A 19,063-nucleotide genomic window follows, 5' to 3' on the forward strand; every position below is an offset into this window, starting at 1 on the left:
GGCCATGTAGGTGTTTATCAGTTACCCTCCATTCCAGAAGAATCATGTCTCCCTGTGTCCAGTTTAATGTGATTGTGATTTAAAAAGGTAAAGGTAGTCCCCTGTGCAAGCACCAGTCGTTTTCGACTCTGGGGTGACATTGCTTTCACAGCGTTTTCACAGCAGACTTTTTATGGGGTGGTTTGCCATTGCCTTCCCCAGTCATCTACACTTTTCCCCCAGCAAGCTGGGTACTCATTTTACCGACCTCGGAAGGATGGAAGACTGAGTCAACCTGGAGTCGGCTACCTGAACCAGCTTCCACTGGGATCGAACTCAGGTCATGAGCAGAGGGCTCCGACTGCAGTACTGCAGCTTTACCACTCTGCGCCACGGGGCTCTTATTTTTATTATTTTTATTATTGTGATTTAACGTTATATATAATGCACCTTGATACATATTCCATATTACTTTGCCAAAGTAATATGTATTATCTTTGATTATGTTTATTTCTCAGTGGCTATCCTTTTTCCTCTTTTCTTTTGATCCTTATAATGTTCTTAAAGGCATATCAACATGACCTAGTTGTGTTGGGAGAAATCAGCCATCAGCAAGTCTACATTTGACAATCACTTAAATTCATTTTTAGATTACTTCCATAAGCTTGTAAAAATCTCAGAATAAATTGTTTTGAATTATATTTAAACTATATTTTAAGAATAATTTAAACATTATAAGAGAAAACAGAATCAAGTCAAATTTCACCCACCCCTTTCCACTATCTGGCCTCTGGAGAAGAGGTCTACCCACCCCTTTCCCACTATATTGGTAGATCTGGCCTCATTTTTGTTTTGTTTTTTTACTTGTTTAACTGGCTCTCAGACAAGAATCAGCTGTTGGGAAAACTGTGCTTCCAGATGTGGGGCTGTACGGAAGACCAGAGACAAAAACAGGACTGAACTTCCCCTGTAATTGTTGTTCATCAACTTGTCTTCTGTGCAGGCACACACTCCCTGTCTTCTTCCCTGCTGTGAACTCTGTTCTTTAACCTGCATCCTTATGCACGTGCTCTAGCAGCTTAGGAGAGCTGAGGGGAAGATGGCACCAGTCCCCCTTGGCACGTGTTGCTTTTGCAAAGACAAATCAAGTGCATGTGGAGAAGGGGAGGGGCATCCTTTACAGAGCTTTGGAGCTCCGGTAGACCTAGATGTGTACAGTGCACAGAAGACAACTTGATGAACAGTTGCAGGTCAGCGCAACCCTGGCTACGCCCAGACCCTGATGGACACCACATGCTCTTCCAGTTGAACCTTCCAAATTGTCTTCAAAGTCACATATACCATTACAGTAGTTTAGGCTACAGTAGTTTTGCCTTTGCCATCATAGGGCTTGGAAGATGTCCATTTATTAATTATGGTAAAATTTATTGGTATGAATTTAGCAAAAAAAAAAATTGCACACACTTAACTATTTGAATATTTTTGGCAAATAATTTAATTCCCTTTTTTGTTTTTAAACCTTTAAGTTCACAGGTTTCATGTTGTGGTAGCCCCTGGAACAAAACTGGAAAGTGGTCCAGCTACTCTCCATTTCTGCAATGATATTCTAGTGCTAGTAAAGGATGTCCCACCGACTATAATGGGGCAGTGGAAACTATCTGACCTGCGACGCTATGGAGCTGTTCCTAATGGATTTGTCTTTGAAGGAGGAACTCGGTGTGGCTTCTGTGAGTGATTGCACTTTGTTCTGTTGTTTGAGTACAGGGAGGTAGTACTGAGATACTGGGCTGCGGTAATGCAGAGATGTATATATCTTTGTAGACTGGGTTGCAGTCGTGTAGAGATGTACATATCTGTGTAGGCTGACAGAGAATGTATTTATTTCAGATTGAACTGCACCCTATTTTATAGGCTCAGGGCAGTTTCGTTACAATATTTCAAACTTTCCTTCCCCTTAGCCTCTTCTTAAGCCGCTGGAACCTATTATCTTCTATTAATTAAACTGTGAAACAAATTTGCAATTTGTTATTTACTCAAATGAACAAGTTTGCCCATGTGCATGCACACAAACAATCCCAAGTGTTGTCCTTTGTCTCATACTTCATTTTTCCTAATCTTGTAAATGTTGTAAATGTAGCCCATATGGCTTCCGTGACTAGTGGATTTCTATGTTGTCTGCAGCCAGCAGAGTGTCTTCATCCAAGGCATATAACTGGTGAGCTGTGCTTCCTGCTTGTGCTCTGGGAACTCCCTTGGTTGGGCCTTAGCTTGTGTAGGGAAGGGAGGGTGAGGGTTTCCTTGGAGCAGGATTCTTCAGCATGGTGCCTGTGGTTGCCATGGTAACTGCCAGGGCTTCCCTTGGTGCCTGCCAAGCTTCACCTAAAGTGGGTGGGCCCATTGTAAGGCAGGGCTTGTCATTCAAATGAAAGGGTTTCCAAAGAATGCAAAGTGGGGAGGGAGGTACTGCATTTGGCCCAATCACTGCAGCAGCCACCTGAGAATTTGAGTCTGCCTTCCATGGCAACCACGCTCGGAGAGCAACAGGGAGAGAGTTTCCCCTGCACATACAGCAACTATTCATCACTCCTAAAGTGTGGGTCCCCCAAACGTCCACCACCCTTATGGACGAAGCACCAGCTTTGAGAGAAGCGATCCTGGCACTACCCGTCATGCGTTCCAGAGTGGGGGAAGATGGTGACCAGGGCACTTCGGAGGCGAGTGGAGGGGATGGCTGGGAAGAGAGAGAACAACTGTGTCCAAACCGAGATGAGGAGGAGGAGGAAGAAGAACAAAATCCCGACGCTCAGGACTTTCTCCAGACTATGAGAATCGAGATGGCAGAGATGGCCAAGGGGCTACGAGATGAAATGCAAACCAATGCTACCTTCATGGCCCAAGAAGTGAGGAGGCAGTTGGAGAGGGTGCTGCAACCCCCCGATCCAAGAAGAGGGCAACTACCTCCTCCGCCGCCTCCAGTGGTACAACAACCCCGACCCCCACCACCATTGCTGCTGCTACCCCGCGACTACGGAAGGGGTTGAGAGCTGGATGCCACCTTTGATGGAGATCCCGAAGAGATGGAGTACTTCTCGATACAAGCGAACAGTTTCATGCATTATTGGGGAAACACCTTCCCAGACGAATTCAGCAGAGTAGATTATTTGGGGTCAAAGCTGAAGGGGGCCACCAAAAGATGGTATGTGAGTTTGTATGAGACCAGAAGCCCCGAGCTAGACACCGTAGCTGCATTCCTACGGGCCCTACTGTCCCAGTACAAAGACCCCTTACAAGAAACAAGTGCCCCTACCTCTGAGGGACCTACAACAAGGGTCCAAAGCAGTGAGAGAATACGCTGCAGAGTTCAGGGCCACCCGGCCAAGATACGGGGGTAGAATGAGCAGATGAAGACAGAGCAATTCCAAGGAGGCTTAAATGCAAGCATGCTGGATCGGGCCCTTCAGCAAGCTCGCCCTACCATGCTGGTAGGGAGGGTGCAATTAGCGGGCGAAGTTGAAACTAACATGAAGAGAGTGGCCCTACAACACCAACAGCAGCAAGGGGATAAGGGGGACGTGAGTCTCGGTCGGGGGCAAAACCAGAAGGGAAAAAGGCGAGCCAGGCTGGGGGAGCTACCAAACAGGCTATCCCCAGGCGTTGCTTTCGGTATAGTGATCCAAACCAGCTGGCGACCAATTGCCTGGAATGACCTTGAGGCCACCCCCCTCACTCCTAAAACCAGTGCACCCAAGGCGAAAAAGACAGAGAGACGAGCGAAGGAGCTGGCGAAAGGGAGCTCCGCATCCATGACTTCCCAAGAGGAGGAAATTATCATAGTGGATGAGCTGGGAGAGGATGCCTGGGAAGACCAGCCGGTGGGAAACAGGGGCGACCTGCACTGAGGGGTGCCGAGCAGCAGGTCGTGGAATTAACGGCACCATTGAGGGTGAGAATAACAGGAAATTTGTTTTTCATCCCATTGATTTTGTTAAACCCTAGACTAAAAAGATTTATCCATGCTCGAGCCCTGCTCGATTCGGGGTGTACTAGAGACATAATCACGCCCAAGTTAGTGGAAGCCCTGGGGCTCCCTAAGAGTCCATTGCCTCACCCCATACAGTTCAAGCAAATGGATGGAACAATAACGCGAGAGGAACCTTGCACCAAACAAACCCAAGAAGTGTCAATGGGAATAGAGGACCATTGGGACACTGAAATATTTGTAAAAGCTCCATCATCGTCCTTCGACATGGTCCTAGGAGTAGGATGGTTAGCCAAGCATGAACCTGACATAAAGGGGGGAGATCAGATTATAGACTTTAGAGATAAGGTGTGAGCACTACCACTGGAATGGGGATTGGGGTCCAGAACCACCCCCGAGAAATGAAAAATTGTGTTTAACCATTGAAGAAGTAAAATCAATCCCCATGGAATATAGAGACTTAAAACAAGTGTTTAGTGAAGCCAACGAACTTCCCCCCTGTAGAAACACTGACTGTGATTGAGTTAATCCCTGGGCAAGATCTCCCAAGAGCTCAACTATACTCTATGGGATGGGCAGAAAAAACTGAATTACGCAAATTTTTGGATAAAAACTTGACAAGGGGATTCATAAGGCCCGCCACAGCCTCCCATGCTGCCCCAGTACTCTTCCGAAAGAAGAAGGACGGGGGCTTATGCTTTGCACAGATTTTAGGAGGATTAATGCGATTTCTACCTCCAATGCGTACCCCGTACCCCTGATAAAAGATCTACTTAATACCGTGTCAGATGGAAAGATTTTCACAAAGTTAGACTTGCGAGATGCTTATTTCCGGGTACGCATAAAGGAGGGGGATGAATGGAAGACAGCGTTTAACATGCCGATGGGTCAGTTTGAATATTCAGTCATGCCTTTTGGGTTACAAGGAGCCCCTGGAGTTTTCATGAACTTTATAAACGAAGTCATGAGCAGAGCTTGGACTGCAGTACTACAGTTTACCACTCTGTGCCACAGAGTTCCATCTAGTCTGTGCTTAAAAACCTCCAAGGAAGGAGAGCCCACCACCTCATGAGGAAGCCTGTTCCACTGAGGAACAACTCTGTCAGGAAGTTCTTCCTAATGTTTAGATTTACTCTCTTGATTTAATTTCAACCTGTTGGTTCTGGTCTGACCTTCTGGGGCCATATAAAACTACTCTGAACCATTCTCTATATGATAGCCCTTCAAGTACTCGAAGATGGTGATTATATCTCAGTCGTCTCCTTTAACCTTTCCTTGTAGGTCTCCAGACCCCTCACCATCTTTGTTGTCCTCTTCTGGACACCTTCCAGCTTGTCTATATCCTTCTTAAAATGTGGTGCCCAAAACTGAACACAAGACTCTCAGTGAGGTCTAACCAGAGCAGACTATAGAGTACAGAGCAGAGTACAAAATATAGACTCTGTGTGATCTGGACACTATACTTCTGTTGATACAGCCCAAAATCACTTTGACCTACTACATCACACTGCTGACTCATGTTCACTGTATGGTCCACTAAGACCCCTAGATCCTTTTTGCACAAATTACTGCCAAGGCAGAACTCCTCCGTCCTAAAATGATACATTGTTTTTTTCCTACCTACGGTAAATGCAGAACTTTACATTTCCCCCCATTAAAATTCATTTTATTTGTTTTAGCCTAGTTTTACAGCCTGTTAATATAATCCTATATCCTGACTCTGTCTTCTACTGTATTTGCAATCCCTCTCAATTTAGTCTCATCTGCAATTTTAATAAGAATTAAAGGTCTCGGCACAGATCCTTGAGGCACTCCTCTTGTCACTCCTCTGCAAGAGGGTGAGGAGCCATCCGCTCACTGAATTAGCTGCAGTCTTGATTGCTGCCAGCTCATCGGAGAGCTTGCCTTTTCAGTGCTGTCTTGTTGAAAACAGCCTGAAAGAGAATATGGGGAAACATGGTTTGTTTGGGCAGTGAAGTATAGTGGTTAGAGCATTAGAATGCTTTGAATGCTCATGCTCTCGTGAAAGCTTGCTGAGTGACTTTGGCTAGTCACTCTTGCAGCCCAACCTACATCACAGGGCTGTTGTTATGAGGATGACATGAAGGGCAAACAAAGTTATAAGCACATTTGGCTTCCCCTGGGGACACAAGTGGGGTATAACTGTCCAAATAATATTGTTTGTATAAGTTTTATGTTTCTTTTTGGAACAGAAACTACTGATATTCTTAATTTGTTGCTTGCATTTTTATGGCCTTGTATGTCTCTCCAGAGTGCCTTGAAACAATGAATTTGAGGCAGGCAGAGTTGGTAGATGAGATAGAGTGTTTGTCATTAACTTTGAATCGTGAATGTACGTTCTTGACCCTTCTCCACATTAAAATGAAGGGGGCCCTGTTTTCTGGCATCTAACTGACAGGAAATTAATATACAAAAATGAAACCAGAGCCTTTCCTTACACTGCCCCTCCCCTTTGTCCCCTTGGCCTTGCAGTAAGTGCTGTGGAATGACATTGTGGGGAAAGTACATGTAGAAAGGATGTTTTGTTATGAAGGGATCTGAGTGGTGCTCTTTATCCATTTCATCCTTCATTTTTTGTGTGAATTGTTTTTGTATGTAGCTTTATACCAGCTGCTTTGAATGTTTATCAGATGAGATGGGTACATTTAATTTAATTTTAACAACACTTTTTCGTCTGGCCTTCAACTAAAGTACAGAGCTGCTTAACATCATGGTATGGAACTTAGCACCAAAACTGTTTTAAAAATTTGTTCAATATTTAAAGTGCAATTGTTAATTTTAATTGATCTTACTGTAATTGTTTTTATTGCTTTATGGTTTTATTGTTTTATTGTGGATTTAATATTGTTGTTAGCCACCCTGAGCCTGCTTCAGCAGGGAGGGCGGGATACAAATGTGAAAAATAAATAAATAAATAATACATTAAAAAACCCTGCACTATAGAAAAGTAAGTAACATTATACATGGAGGTTATTGAGCAAGCATTTTGTGCTTGCAGAACAGCAGATTTTTAATATCTCTCCACCTGTACCAGAATATTTGGGAAACTGTTGCATTGTTAAGTCATCCTTGTGGCTGTTGTCTAATAGCTTACTAATAAATCAAAATCCTGATTATTATTGCAGCTGCTACAGTAAAGCTTAATGCCATTTTATATACTTTCTGCAGCTCTTGCCTTGGCCACACAACTGGTAAGAGTCTTGACGGTTTTTTGCCACACCCCAGGTCCCAGCAGGGCTTCCCTCACTTTTAGGGGCTTTGAAACCCACTCCCAAACAGGGACATTGCTGCACGATGTCCTTGACACAATGTCATCACTTCTGTGTAATGTCATCGTACTGAGAAAGTTATGTGGCAACACTCTGGTTTTGGGGCAAACTCTGTAGTTCTGAAGGCAAAAAATCCCCATAGAGTTTTGCCCCCAAACCAGAGTATCAGATGCAACATCCTGCCCACCCCTGGAACACCCCCCCAACCTCCCCTGGCACGATGCTGAGGGGACTTGGCACCCCTCCTCCTGACCCCAGTCGCATGGCCTTTGCGACTTGAGAAACCCACCTTGGCTGTTTCCTGTGACCTAATTCAGGGTCTGCTCAGTTTACTGAGACCTAAAACACCATCCACAGACGTCCTGGATGAAAACGGAATGGAATAAAAATATATATTGTCTTGATTAAGTTCATACAGGGCCAGCCCTGCCACTAGGCAAACTAGACGGTTGCTTAGGGCGCCGGGAGGTAGGGGGCACCAAATTGGGCTTCTCCCGTCCTCCCTAGGCAAACAGCTAGTTTGCCTCCTTCCCCTCCTCCCTCCCCGGTCAATTTCAGTGCCACACTCCCCGGCAGGCCATCTGCCTCCCCCGCGCCTTCCTCCTTACGGCCATGCCTCCTCCTCCCTCCCCTCCATGGTCAGTTTCAGTGCTGGCCAGCGAACTGGTGCTGAAGCGCTTCGCTCCCTGGTGGGCCATCTAAAGCCGCCCCTGCCCCGCCCATGACTCTCTGCGGGCTGGCAGCGCTGGCTTTAAGTAAGTCTTCGGTGAGGCGGGGGCGGCTTTAGATGGCCCGCCAGGGAGTGCGATGCTCCAGCACTGGTTCCCCAGCTGGCACTGAAATTGACCACGGAGGGGAGGAAGGAGGAGGCATGGCCATGGGGGGGGGGAAGGTACCGTGGCCACTCAGAGGGTGGGCGCTGTGGAGGGGTGGGCAGGAGTTTGCCTAGGGCACCATGCACCCTCGGGCCACCCCTGAGTTCATATATAATAAGGAAAGAGGATAAAAATCTCATTGGAGGTAATTTAGCCACTATTTATACTAAAAAAGTTATTTCACATAATTTTCATGTAGTCGGATTCATTACGGGTAGCAGAAACAAATTTTAAAAGCTTCATTTTGGTCATAATGTGTATTCTTTTGTCACGTTGTCACCTAGTTGCTCACTCTGTGTTGTGCTGCAGATGAGTTCTGAGCACCTAAGACTGGCACAAAATGCTTCCCTGTCCCTTATTCTGATACTGGGATGTGGTCTGCCTCTGTACTAAAGCAGCAGATATAATTGTCCATATTTTACAGTTCAAAATGGTCTAGCTCAGCAGTTCTCAAACTTGAGGAACTGACAAATTCACAATTTTATTTTTAAAAAATTGTGAACCCCCAAGTTCTCCCCTCCTTCTTCACTGACCTGTGCCACATGGCTGATAGACTTTTCCCAAAGCACATGTTGCAGCTTGCTTATGCCCTAAGGGGGCTTCTCTCCTTTTGTGTCCTCTAAACAATACAGCAAGGACTGCATCAGCTATACTTGAGAAGGAAGTTTAAATAAACTGTACACATTGTCTGTACACGGCACACAAGTGTAATCTGCTTCTATAGGGCCTTGGCTTACCTTCTAATTAATCCTGCCCCTTGATTAGAAGGGATTTTGCACCTGAGAGAGCATGAAACCTCCTCATTGGTTGCTAATGTCTAGACAGAGGGCAGCTGGACGTGGATGGAAAGGGCCTGGGAAACGTTCAGAGCTGTGAAAAAGACCAGTCAGACATACAATCTGAAAATTCTGGGATCCTGCTGAAAACTACCTTTGCCTGTAATGATTTGTCAATTGGACTAGTATCTGTCTATGGCGAAACCCTTTGTACTGAAAAAGAGAATTAATATAATTTTCATTAAGGGTTCCTTTCCTTGGTACTTGTGAGAGTTCCCAGGGCTGAGCCTTTGGATCCCAGTAAATGATGAGTGCATTTTTCTGGCTCTTGCTTGGAGATGATTGGGAAACAACATGACTGCAGCAATGGCAGCTCTGTGAGGGTGAAGCCCCCTTTGGTGGAGGCCCTGTATTTCTGTTTGTAGAGGGCTCGGTCTCTGTCCTTAAAAGGGCTTGCAGACCTACAGGGATCCCTGGACCCAGATTTTAGAAATGTCTGCAGAGATCTCATCCAGTCTCAGAAGCTAAGCAGGGTCAACCCTGGCTAGTGCTGGATAGGAGATTTCCAAGGAATTCCAGGGTTGTAATGTGGAGACATCTCTGAACATCTCTTGTCTTGCTGGGGTCACCAAAAGTCAGATGCATGGGTAAGAGCTTTTAAATGAAGCTCCTATGCACAAAATGGCTTCTTTTCTTTTGGCCGGCATTGTGCATAAATCTGTTTAAAGAGCAGAGTTCTGTACACATGATACTTATGGAGACAACAGAGGGAGTGAGATTGTATCTGCTAGCCCTGCCCCATCTGCAGGTGTGCAGCTCCTTGTGGACACTGAGCCCACTTACACATTTTAAATAGAAAGATAGGATAAGAATTTTCCAAACAGAGCAGTCTACCTAAAGGCTCCATCTGCATGGCTGGGAGCTTTTGTTTTTCCAGGGGTCTTAGCTTCCTGGATGTGTGTGATGAAGTACAGGAGGGAGGCATGACTGATAGATGCCGTTTCACTCTCCTCTCCATGGTACCTGCCCAGGACTCAGGTTTCTTGCAGCATCTTACATTCCATGTAATGTGCCATCCAGGTATGTTTAGATTTTCATGTTTTCCTTTCTTGCAGGGGCCGGAGTGTTTTTCCTGTCTTGTATGGATGGTGAGAAGATCAGCTTTCTGTTTGACTGTATTGTTCATGGCATCTCCCCAATGAAAGGCCCTTTTGGCTTGCGTCCAGTCCTACCAGGTTAGTATAGAAGGTATAGGGCAACCATGTAAAAAGAGACATTACCTTCCTCTGACTGGAATGAATAAGACAGTCCAAATTCTAAGGCACAGAAAGTGTGTTTGTGTGTGAACATATGAACATATGAAGCTGCCTTCTACTGAATCAGACCCTTGGTCCATCAAAGTCAGTATTGTCTACTCAGACTAGCAGCAGCTCTCCAGGGTCTCAAGCTGAGGTTTTTCATGCCTATTTGCCTGGACCCTTTTTAGTTGGAGATGCCGGGGATTGAACCTGGGACCTTCTGCTTACCAAGCAGATGCTCTGACACTGTGTGTGTGTGTGTATACACACACACACACACACACATATGCATGTGTGTGTGTGTGTGTATATATATATATATATATATATATATATATATATATATATATATATATATATATAATATTGTATATTATATATATATATATATATATATATATATAATATTGTATATTATATATATATATATATATATATATATGGATGGGCCATTGGCCTGATCCAGCATGGCTTCTCTTATGTTCTTATGAAGCATTAATCAACAGTAAATACAAAGGAATGTATCATGGACATGTCTGCTCTCATCTGTTGCTGTAGTTCATATTTTTGTTGCTGGCTTTTGCCTGGGATTATCTAAGTGCATACAAATGTTAAACGCTAAACAGGGATAAAGTTAACTTGGAATGTGTATCCTATTTCCAAAGTTCACCAGTCTGACAGTTATGTTTTACATTGTTCTAAGAACTTTTGAAATGAACTGATCTTTTCTTGGCTAGCTTTGCCAAAGAAGCCAGGTAATGAATTTCTTAGCTATGGTTCTCTTTTAGTCAGTACTAGGGGGTGTAATGCTGCCTTTGGTTTAATTGTATGAAGAAGGGCAGAGCAATCCTGTCAAGCATGTGATTTTCAAAAGAACGAGTCAAGTAGATACAAAACTGCATTTATTGCTAAATTGAGATGCTCTCCTGGTACAGGACCTTGAGAGTGATACCAGCAATACATTGATACACTTCTTTTAAGACACACTTCAAAGGGTTCTCACGGGAAGGGGTGAGGAATGCCAGCCGGCGCATAAACTATCATAAAAGTCTACATTCTCACTACGTTATTAGTATCTCGTCCTTGCTTTCCCAGATGGTCTATGCTCCCATGCAGGAATGTATGGGAAGGTGTCACTTCTTCTCATCTCACTACTAGTTTCGTTTCCTATTCTACTACACAAAGCCATAAAGCAGGAGGGGGTGGGGGTGGAGAATAACAGAGCCATGTTACCTTGGCCCTCCATGATGTTTTACAGACCAGCTTTATGGAGGGCCCTAAAACTATAGATCACCATTGAGTTTTACCATGCTTGACAAATCCTGTACTGAGCTTGCACTGCAGCACCACTGATTGCCACCACTAATGGCCAAAAAGGAAAACAAAAAGGTGCCCTGCCAGTGTTTGTGGTGCTGGTGCATTGGCCTCCATGGAGTTTGTGCTGCAGTGTGTCAAACCCCAGAGTCAAGGAACACGCAGGAGGGTAATTCAGACGTTTATTCCAAGCATCATAAGGCAATACAGCGGTTTGCTGAAACAGGTGTCGCAGCTCAGAGGCACTTCATATATACTCTCGGCGGACCGTTATCAGTTCAAGAAAAGCGCGGTAAAAAGCGGTGGGTACTTTTGGCGGGCACTCTACACCCCCTCCCCTTTTATTGCGTTCCAGGTGCACTATCTAATGTTTCCTCTGGTCTCCTCCAGCCATGACCTTGGTTGCCATGTTAACAAGCTGCTAAGATAACTATTAGGGATGTGCCAAGCGGGTAAAGCAAAGCAACAGCCTATATGTCTCAAAGTGGGAATGCAGACTGTCTGACTCAACAGTTACAGCTGTTCATGGTCACTCTTAGGAACAATTACATGTTGTTATATGGCAAGAGGATACAATCTGGGGTAGACTCTTGACACAGTGGTCCGTCCTGGCGTTGTTGTTGTGCGGGGGAAGCATGACAGGGCAGGCAGGACCAATGAAAGAATGAGTGGAGGGCGGATGGCCCTGGCAGAAGACAGAGAGGAGCAGCCCAGAGAAGCAGCGCTCTTCCCCTGAAGCATGCCTCTCCTTGAAGGTGCTTTCTTCCATCGGAAGCTGGATAAGGGGAATGCTGTAGACATTGTTTGTCTTGATTTCAGTAAGGCTTTGGATAAAGTTCCACATACTGTCCTTGTTGACAAGTTGGTAAAATGTGGTTTGGATCCTGTTACCGTTAGGTGGATCTGTCACTGGTTGACAGGTCGCACCCAAAGAGTGCTTGTGAATGGTTCCTCATCCTCTTGGAGAGGAGTGACAAGTGGAGTGCCTCAAGGATCTGTCCTGGGACCTGTTTTGTTCAACATTTTTATCAATGATCTTGATGAAGGAATAGAGGGAATGCTTATTAAATTTGCAGATGATACTAAATTGGGAGGGGTTGCAAACACAGAAGAAGACAGAAACAGGATACAGGATGACCTTGACAGGCTGGAAAACTGGGCTAAAACCAATAAAATGAATTTCAAGGGGGATAAATGTAAAGTTCTGCATTTAGGTAGGAAAAATCCAATGCATGGTTATAGGATGGGGGAGACTTGTCTTAGCAGTAGTATGTGCGAAAAGGATCTAGGGGGTCTTAGTGGATCATATGCTGAACATGAGTCAACAGTGTGATGCGGTGGCTAAAAAGGCAAATGCAATTTTGGGCTGTATCAACAGAAGTATAGTGTCCAGATCATGTGATGTGATGGTATAGCTTTACTCTGCTCTGGTAAGACCTCACCTGGAGTATTGTGTTTAGTTCTGGGCACCACATTTTAAGAAGGATATAGACAAGCTGGAACAGGTCCAGAGGAGGGTGACGAAGATGGTGAGGGGTCTGGAGACCAAGTCCTATGAGGAAAGGTTGAAGGAGCTGGGGATGTTTAGCCTGCAGAGGAGGCGGCTGAGAGGTGATATGATCACCATCTTCAGGTACTTGAAGAGCTGTCATAGAGATGATGGTGTGGAATTGTTTTCTGTGGCACCGAAAGGTAGGACCAGAAGCAGTGGGTTGAAATTAAATCAAAAGAGTTTCCGGCTCAACATTAGGAAGAACTTCCTGACCATTAGAGCGATTCTTCAGTGGAACAGGCTTCCTTGGGAGGTGGTGGGCTCTCCTTCCTTGGAGGTTTTTAAACAGAGGCTAGATGGCCATCTGACAGCAATGAAGATCCTGTGAATTTAGGTGGAGGTGTTTGTGAGTTTCCTGCATTGTGCAGGGGGTTAGACTAGATGACCCTAAAGGTCCCTTCCAACTCTGTGATTCTAAGCCCACTGTCCCACTGCTCGAGAAAAAGGGATACATAAAGTATGAGAGGTCTCCCAGCATCCTCTTGATGTGCCCTGACCCTAACCCACATCTCTTGGGATGGCGAGCTTTCTCCAAGTGCCCAGCAGCCACTGTCACAGATGCTGCCAGCCCCTCCCTCCATAACTGGCCTCTGGTGAAGGCTTCCCACCACACACAGTGGCTCTCCAACTGCACTCACTCAATTTCCACCCATGTGGAGGAAAGTGTGGGTGAGATAGGATGGGCCAGACACCCCACCCCATTCCTTGGAAGCTGGCAAGGGTCTAGGATCTTCCCCTTTCCCTGACCATTAGTAGCCACGATACCAGGCCCAGAGGGAGCTGGTGTACCTGTTGGAGCCGAAATCTGGAAGAAGTCAGCCATGGAGTGTGGACTTTACTCTCCCTGTGGTGTTTACCCACCAAATGCTTATCCAGTGGTGTTAAGTGCCCTGTCTGTGTTGTGCCTGCCACTGGATTGGCTGTGTGCTCACTCTAAGTCCGCATGGCAGGGAGCTGTCAGACAGCATTCTGGGTTGTGAGGTGATCTCCTGGAACCATTTGAAGGGTGGGGAGGCTTGATTGTGTGCTGCAGAGGGGCCAACTGCCTAACCTGGCGCAGTTGGGAAAATGCCAGCTTGGCAACCTTCACGACCTGGACAAGGAGGCATCCAGAGTCACTCCCAGACTCCTGATGGTCAATGCCAGTGTTCAGGGCACACTGTCAAGTGCTGGGAGTTGCACCCTAACACTGGTTCCCCCCAACCCAGCCACAACACCTCTGTCTTACCCTCATGCAGTTTCAGGCGGCTCTGCTTTAGCCCCTCAACCACAGTCTCCAAACCCTCAGCTAAGTTCACAGGAGTGGTGTCTGGCTGGCCACCCATCAACAGAACCCACCAGTCCGTACTGGTGACATCCCAACCTGACTCTCCATGCCAGCTGGGCAAGGGGGCACATAAACATTGTGGAGAGGAGTGCTCCTCAAGGAAGCCTGCATTTCAGGGGATACATTGGAAACACAACCCCCTCCAAGTGCCACCCTCTGTCCCGACTGTGAAGGAATGAGTGAAACCACTGTAAGCTTACCCGATGAAATCCAATGTTGGCAAGGCAGTGAGTCCACAGGTCGTAATTAACTGTATTGAACACTGCTGTCAGATAGAGAAGTATCAGCAGTGCCAGTCCAGCTGCCTATGGAGATCATCTGTGAGGGTGACTAGTGCCATTTCAGCCCCGTGGCCAGGGCGGAAGCCACATTAAAATGGGTCCAGCACCAGTGTTATCATACAGGAATGTCTGGAGCTGCGATATCGCACTCTCAGTTACCTTACCCAGAAATGGAAGGTGCAAAACTGGGTGGTAATTGGTTAGATCCATAGGATCTAGATTTGGTTTTTACAAGAGTGGAACAAGCACTGTCTCCTTCAGCCCTTCTGGGAAAACCCTAACCCTAGAGAGAAGTTGAGAATATCCTCCAGGGGACCTCATTGTCAGACAGTGGAACTTCAAAGTAAGCAGACGTCCATTGGATACAATGTTAAGACTTTATTTGATAATCCAAAGGTTCTGAGCATGGATACATTGGAACTGATGCTCTCTCCTTGAAGCATAGATATTTTAACTAGGAGCACATCAAAGGCTTTCTAAACAAAACTACATTCCCACACCACAGTGATACATTTCACACGTTTGCTTTCTCTTATCTTATTGTGGTTCCCTTTCCCACAGGGCCAGTTCAGCTAGCTGCCCCTGAGGCATTTTATCTTCAAAGGATTGTTGCATTTGTTAGTACCAAGGACAGGAACTCACAGTGGGGTTAGTAACAGCTTTGCTTCTGCTTTGATATGCAAGGCTTCTATTTGGGGTTAGTAGCAAATGTTAGAAAATGGAGTCAGTTATGTCAAGTAACTCATTGCAGTTTGAATACAGTATTATATCATAACAGTAAGCTTTCCATTGTCTGACACTCATAACCTCTCAGTGCTGGCTTTCACCAGCCATGCAGGGCACAGGTCTGAGAGGATCCTGTCGACGTTGGCTTGGGAGAGTTGGCTGAAGGTGTCGAGAACCAAATCTTCATGTATTGTATCAACATTGACTGCAAGGTCACGGCAGAGTTATAAGACTTTGTCTGCAAAGAAGCTCGCAAATGCTTTGCAGCTTATGGCTGAATTCCTAACATTCTGGGTCCTCTCTGAGAGAGTCATAAGAGACCTAATTCTAAATAATTCCACCAGGTGAGAGCTAGCAGACATGATGGAGGAAGCATAGTATTCTTTCTTCACAGCATTCACGGCCACCTCATAGAATTTCATAAACATCCTATAATATGCTCGTGAGATTTTGTCACAAGCTTGCCACCAAATTCTTTCCAGTCATCTGCATTCCTGTTTCATCCCCCTGAATTCTGAATTGTACCGAGGGATGTTTTCTGCCAGGGACAGAGAGGATGGGGGGGGGGGGGATTTCGTCGATGGCTTCAGAGAGCCAGAGATTTCAGTCCTCTTATCAGCTCACCTAAGGGATTCCTGGAAGGCATTGATTGTACAGAGCATTCTGGAATCCAGTCAGATCCATTAGTTTCCACAGGCGAGCATAAATCCACTCACCACCAAGACGGGGGGCAGTGATGCCCAGCTGGACCTTCAGGATGCAGTGATCTGACCATGGCACCAATGCCTTGGCCACCAGGTCCATGTCAACCTCTGTGCCAAAGACCAAATCCAGCGTGTGGCCCACTAGATGTGTGGGCTCTGATACATGTGGGTGAGTCCCAGTGCTGCTATGGATGACACCCGGTCCAACACCTCCTGTGAGGAGGCAACACTGGTGTGGACACAGAAGTCCCTGAGGACTACAAGCCTCAAGACTAGTTAACTAACGGGGAGGTTAAAAGACAGTCTGTAGTTTGGTCCTTTGATATCTGGAGAAGACAAGTGATGTGGTTATAGGGGGGGCAGGCCAAGAAAAAAAATTGTCCCTGCCTCTTGCTCTATCCATGGCAGTGTCCTCATCAATGGAAGGGGAATTGATAGGGGAGAACTCTGTTTCTTTCACATCCCATTCATTACTAAGGCTGTTATCATCATAGCCAGATTAACGGTGGAACAAGGACCATTTCAGAAAAATATTGAGTGAAGTTTGAACTGATGATCTTTGAGTGGTCATTTGTGCATTCACACACCTCCCTGTCCTTGTTTTTTCCTGTCTTCCCACAATCAAACTTGGTGATCTTTTTAGTATGGTAAGTGATCATCCCTAATGTGACAAAGAAATGCCCTGCTCAAGCTATACTATAACATGAAATCGTCATTATATACCTCTATTGGCATATCAGTAGTCACAGAATCAATAATTATGCGCTTTCATTTTTCATTAAGTAAATTAATATTCAGTATAGCATTGCTTGCAGTAGGAGCCCATTGCACAACTTCCCCAGAGGAGCTAAGATGGGGTGGATGGAATGGTAGAGTCAAGCTTATGGACAAGACTAGGCAACTTCAGGTGCTTTTGTGAGGCTTGTTCCAGTTGAATTTCAGTGACGATATAATATGGTGTCATTGTTTTAAAGACCCCAGTGCAAGTCACGTCAGCATGGAAGAAAGAGTGGCCCATGAAGCTTTACAATTAGAGAAACGCCTCAGCCTTCTGTCTCACGCTAGTCATCATGGCATTGGAGGTAAGAACAAAACTATATCATCCATGTCAGCTTTTAAGTTTGCTATTTGCCAAAAACTGGACTGGTTTTTGAACTTGCTGAGACCTGTGGATCAGCTCTGTCAACTTCCCACTGCAAACCACCAAATAGAAGGAAAAAAGACTGACTGAAGGAAAAAATGAATGAATGAAAGGGAGGGAGGGAGGGAAGGGGAGAGAGATGGGAGGAAGGAAGGAAGAAGGGAGGGAAGGAAGGAGGGAAGGAAGGGGATGGAACAACTCACCTTTAAAACTGCTGACTTTCACAGGAAGCCCGCCTCGCAGTGCAGCTTGGCCCCCTGAGCCCCGCTGGCCAGTGGGACGTTGGGAGGCCTCCACGCAAGCACAGCTGGGACCCTGGAGTCCCGCCGGCCAGCAGGATGTCGGGAGGATGCTGCACAAGTGTGGCTGGTCCCCCTGCCAGCCAGCTGGGGAAGTTGCCTAGACTGAGTTGGAATGCTGGCTGAGGCAGCTGGAGTGCTGCCCATGCCAGCCAGAACGGTGTTCTGGTGCGTTCTGCCTTTTAAAAAAAGCCCTGGATTAGCCTAAGGATGTACTGAAGTATTGCTCCTCCCTCCTGCCACGGTCTGAAATACTCTGTGGATAATCTGGCTGAATTCTTGCTTTCTTATGCGGCAAATTTAATTTGGATGATTAATTGCCATTTTTCATCCTAGGTGATGACAGAAGTTTATCCAGTTCATCTTCAGATACAAGCCACTCTGATGCCAGTATTGGAAGTAGGTTGACAATCTGGCCTGACCATTCTTCAGCCAGTACTTCTCAAGAGAGTCATGCTGCGGCAAAGGGTATTCACCTGGGGGAAGAAAAAGCCCACGGAGAAGGTACCCACGGTATCACCAAACCTCCTGCTAAACAACCCCGCTCCAGGCAGTTACAAGAGATAGGACGCCAAAGTTCTTCTGACAGTGGAATAGCCACCGGGAGTCACTCTTCTTACTCTGGAAGTTTTTCTTCCTATGCTGGGAGCCTGGACATTGGCCATGGTGATGAATTTGGATCACTTTTGAGCCTGCCGCTGAACCTTCCTCCAGACCAGAATGTATGTACTTGCCCACTTGGTGAGCATCCGAGGAGTTCTGGCTTGGAGTACCAGGTTCCCAGCTCACTTAAACATGCCTATGACACTCCCAGAAGTTTGCTGCAGGTAGCTGCTAAAGATGTGCAGACCACAAGTGCAGATTCCATGCAATCCAAGGACCAGGACCAGGCAGCTCAAGGAATTGAAGACCTGAAGCTGTGGACACCACATCAAGATGTGCCAGCTGCTTCCAAGATAAGCCAGGCTGCCCTTTCTGGGGAAACCACCAAAGACTCGTGTGCTGAGCCAAGTGTGGATTTTGCTTCAAGGTGGTCACATCTAAGACAGCAAGGGCAGGTGTTGGATTCTAGAAGTACTGAGGTGACATCAGCAAGTGGCATCTCCAGTAGTGTGTGTGAAGTATGTAGCTCACCCCCTGGGACAGTGCAGCCTCTCTTTTCATCTTGCCCCGTTTGTGGTGGGCTAAAGGTAAATGTTTGAGCATGGTGCATCCCATTTCCCATTCTCGTTTATTATTGAATTGCTTTGCTTCTTGCCTTGGGACTAGGAAAATAGACTTTCTGTAGCTCATAGGCTGTGAAATGCTAAAGGAATGAGGCAGTGGTTTCTTAAAAAAAATTGAAAAGCTGTTTTACGTTTTATTGAAGAAAGGCAATCTGTAGTAGGCTGTTCCGAGTTGGCCTGCCTTAGAATACAATTCCTCTTAACCATCTCATTGTTAAATGTAATAATGCTGATACCACAAGGCATGACTTAATCTTAATACCACTATAGCTATTTAGATGTGGAAATGAATAGTT

The 19,063-nt window shown here is 45.9% G+C and overlaps 1 protein-coding gene across 6 annotated transcripts in view; it reads left to right on the plus strand.

Moving 5' to 3' along the window:
- The window catches only part of DOK7 (docking protein 7), a 61,164-nt gene that overhangs the window by 6,870 nt on the left and 35,231 nt on the right, over nt 1–19,063 (plus strand). For all 6 annotated transcript variants that reach the window (XM_060246151.1, XM_060246153.1, XM_060246154.1 and 3 more), the window contains exons 4-7: nt 1,506–1,706; nt 10,015–10,134; nt 17,076–17,183; nt 17,878–18,731. In XM_060246151.1, coding sequence (XP_060102134.1) covers nt 1,506–1,706; nt 10,015–10,134; nt 17,076–17,183; nt 17,878–18,731 — 1,283 coding nt within the window. The remainder of the gene's footprint in view (nt 1–1,505; nt 1,707–10,014; nt 10,135–17,075; nt 17,184–17,877; nt 18,732–19,063) is intronic.

The sequence above is a fragment of the Heteronotia binoei genome, chromosome 9 (genome assembly GCF_032191835.1).
Source record: "Heteronotia binoei isolate CCM8104 ecotype False Entrance Well chromosome 9, APGP_CSIRO_Hbin_v1, whole genome shotgun sequence".
NCBI classification, from domain to species: domain Eukaryota; kingdom Metazoa; phylum Chordata; class Lepidosauria; order Squamata; family Gekkonidae; genus Heteronotia; species Heteronotia binoei.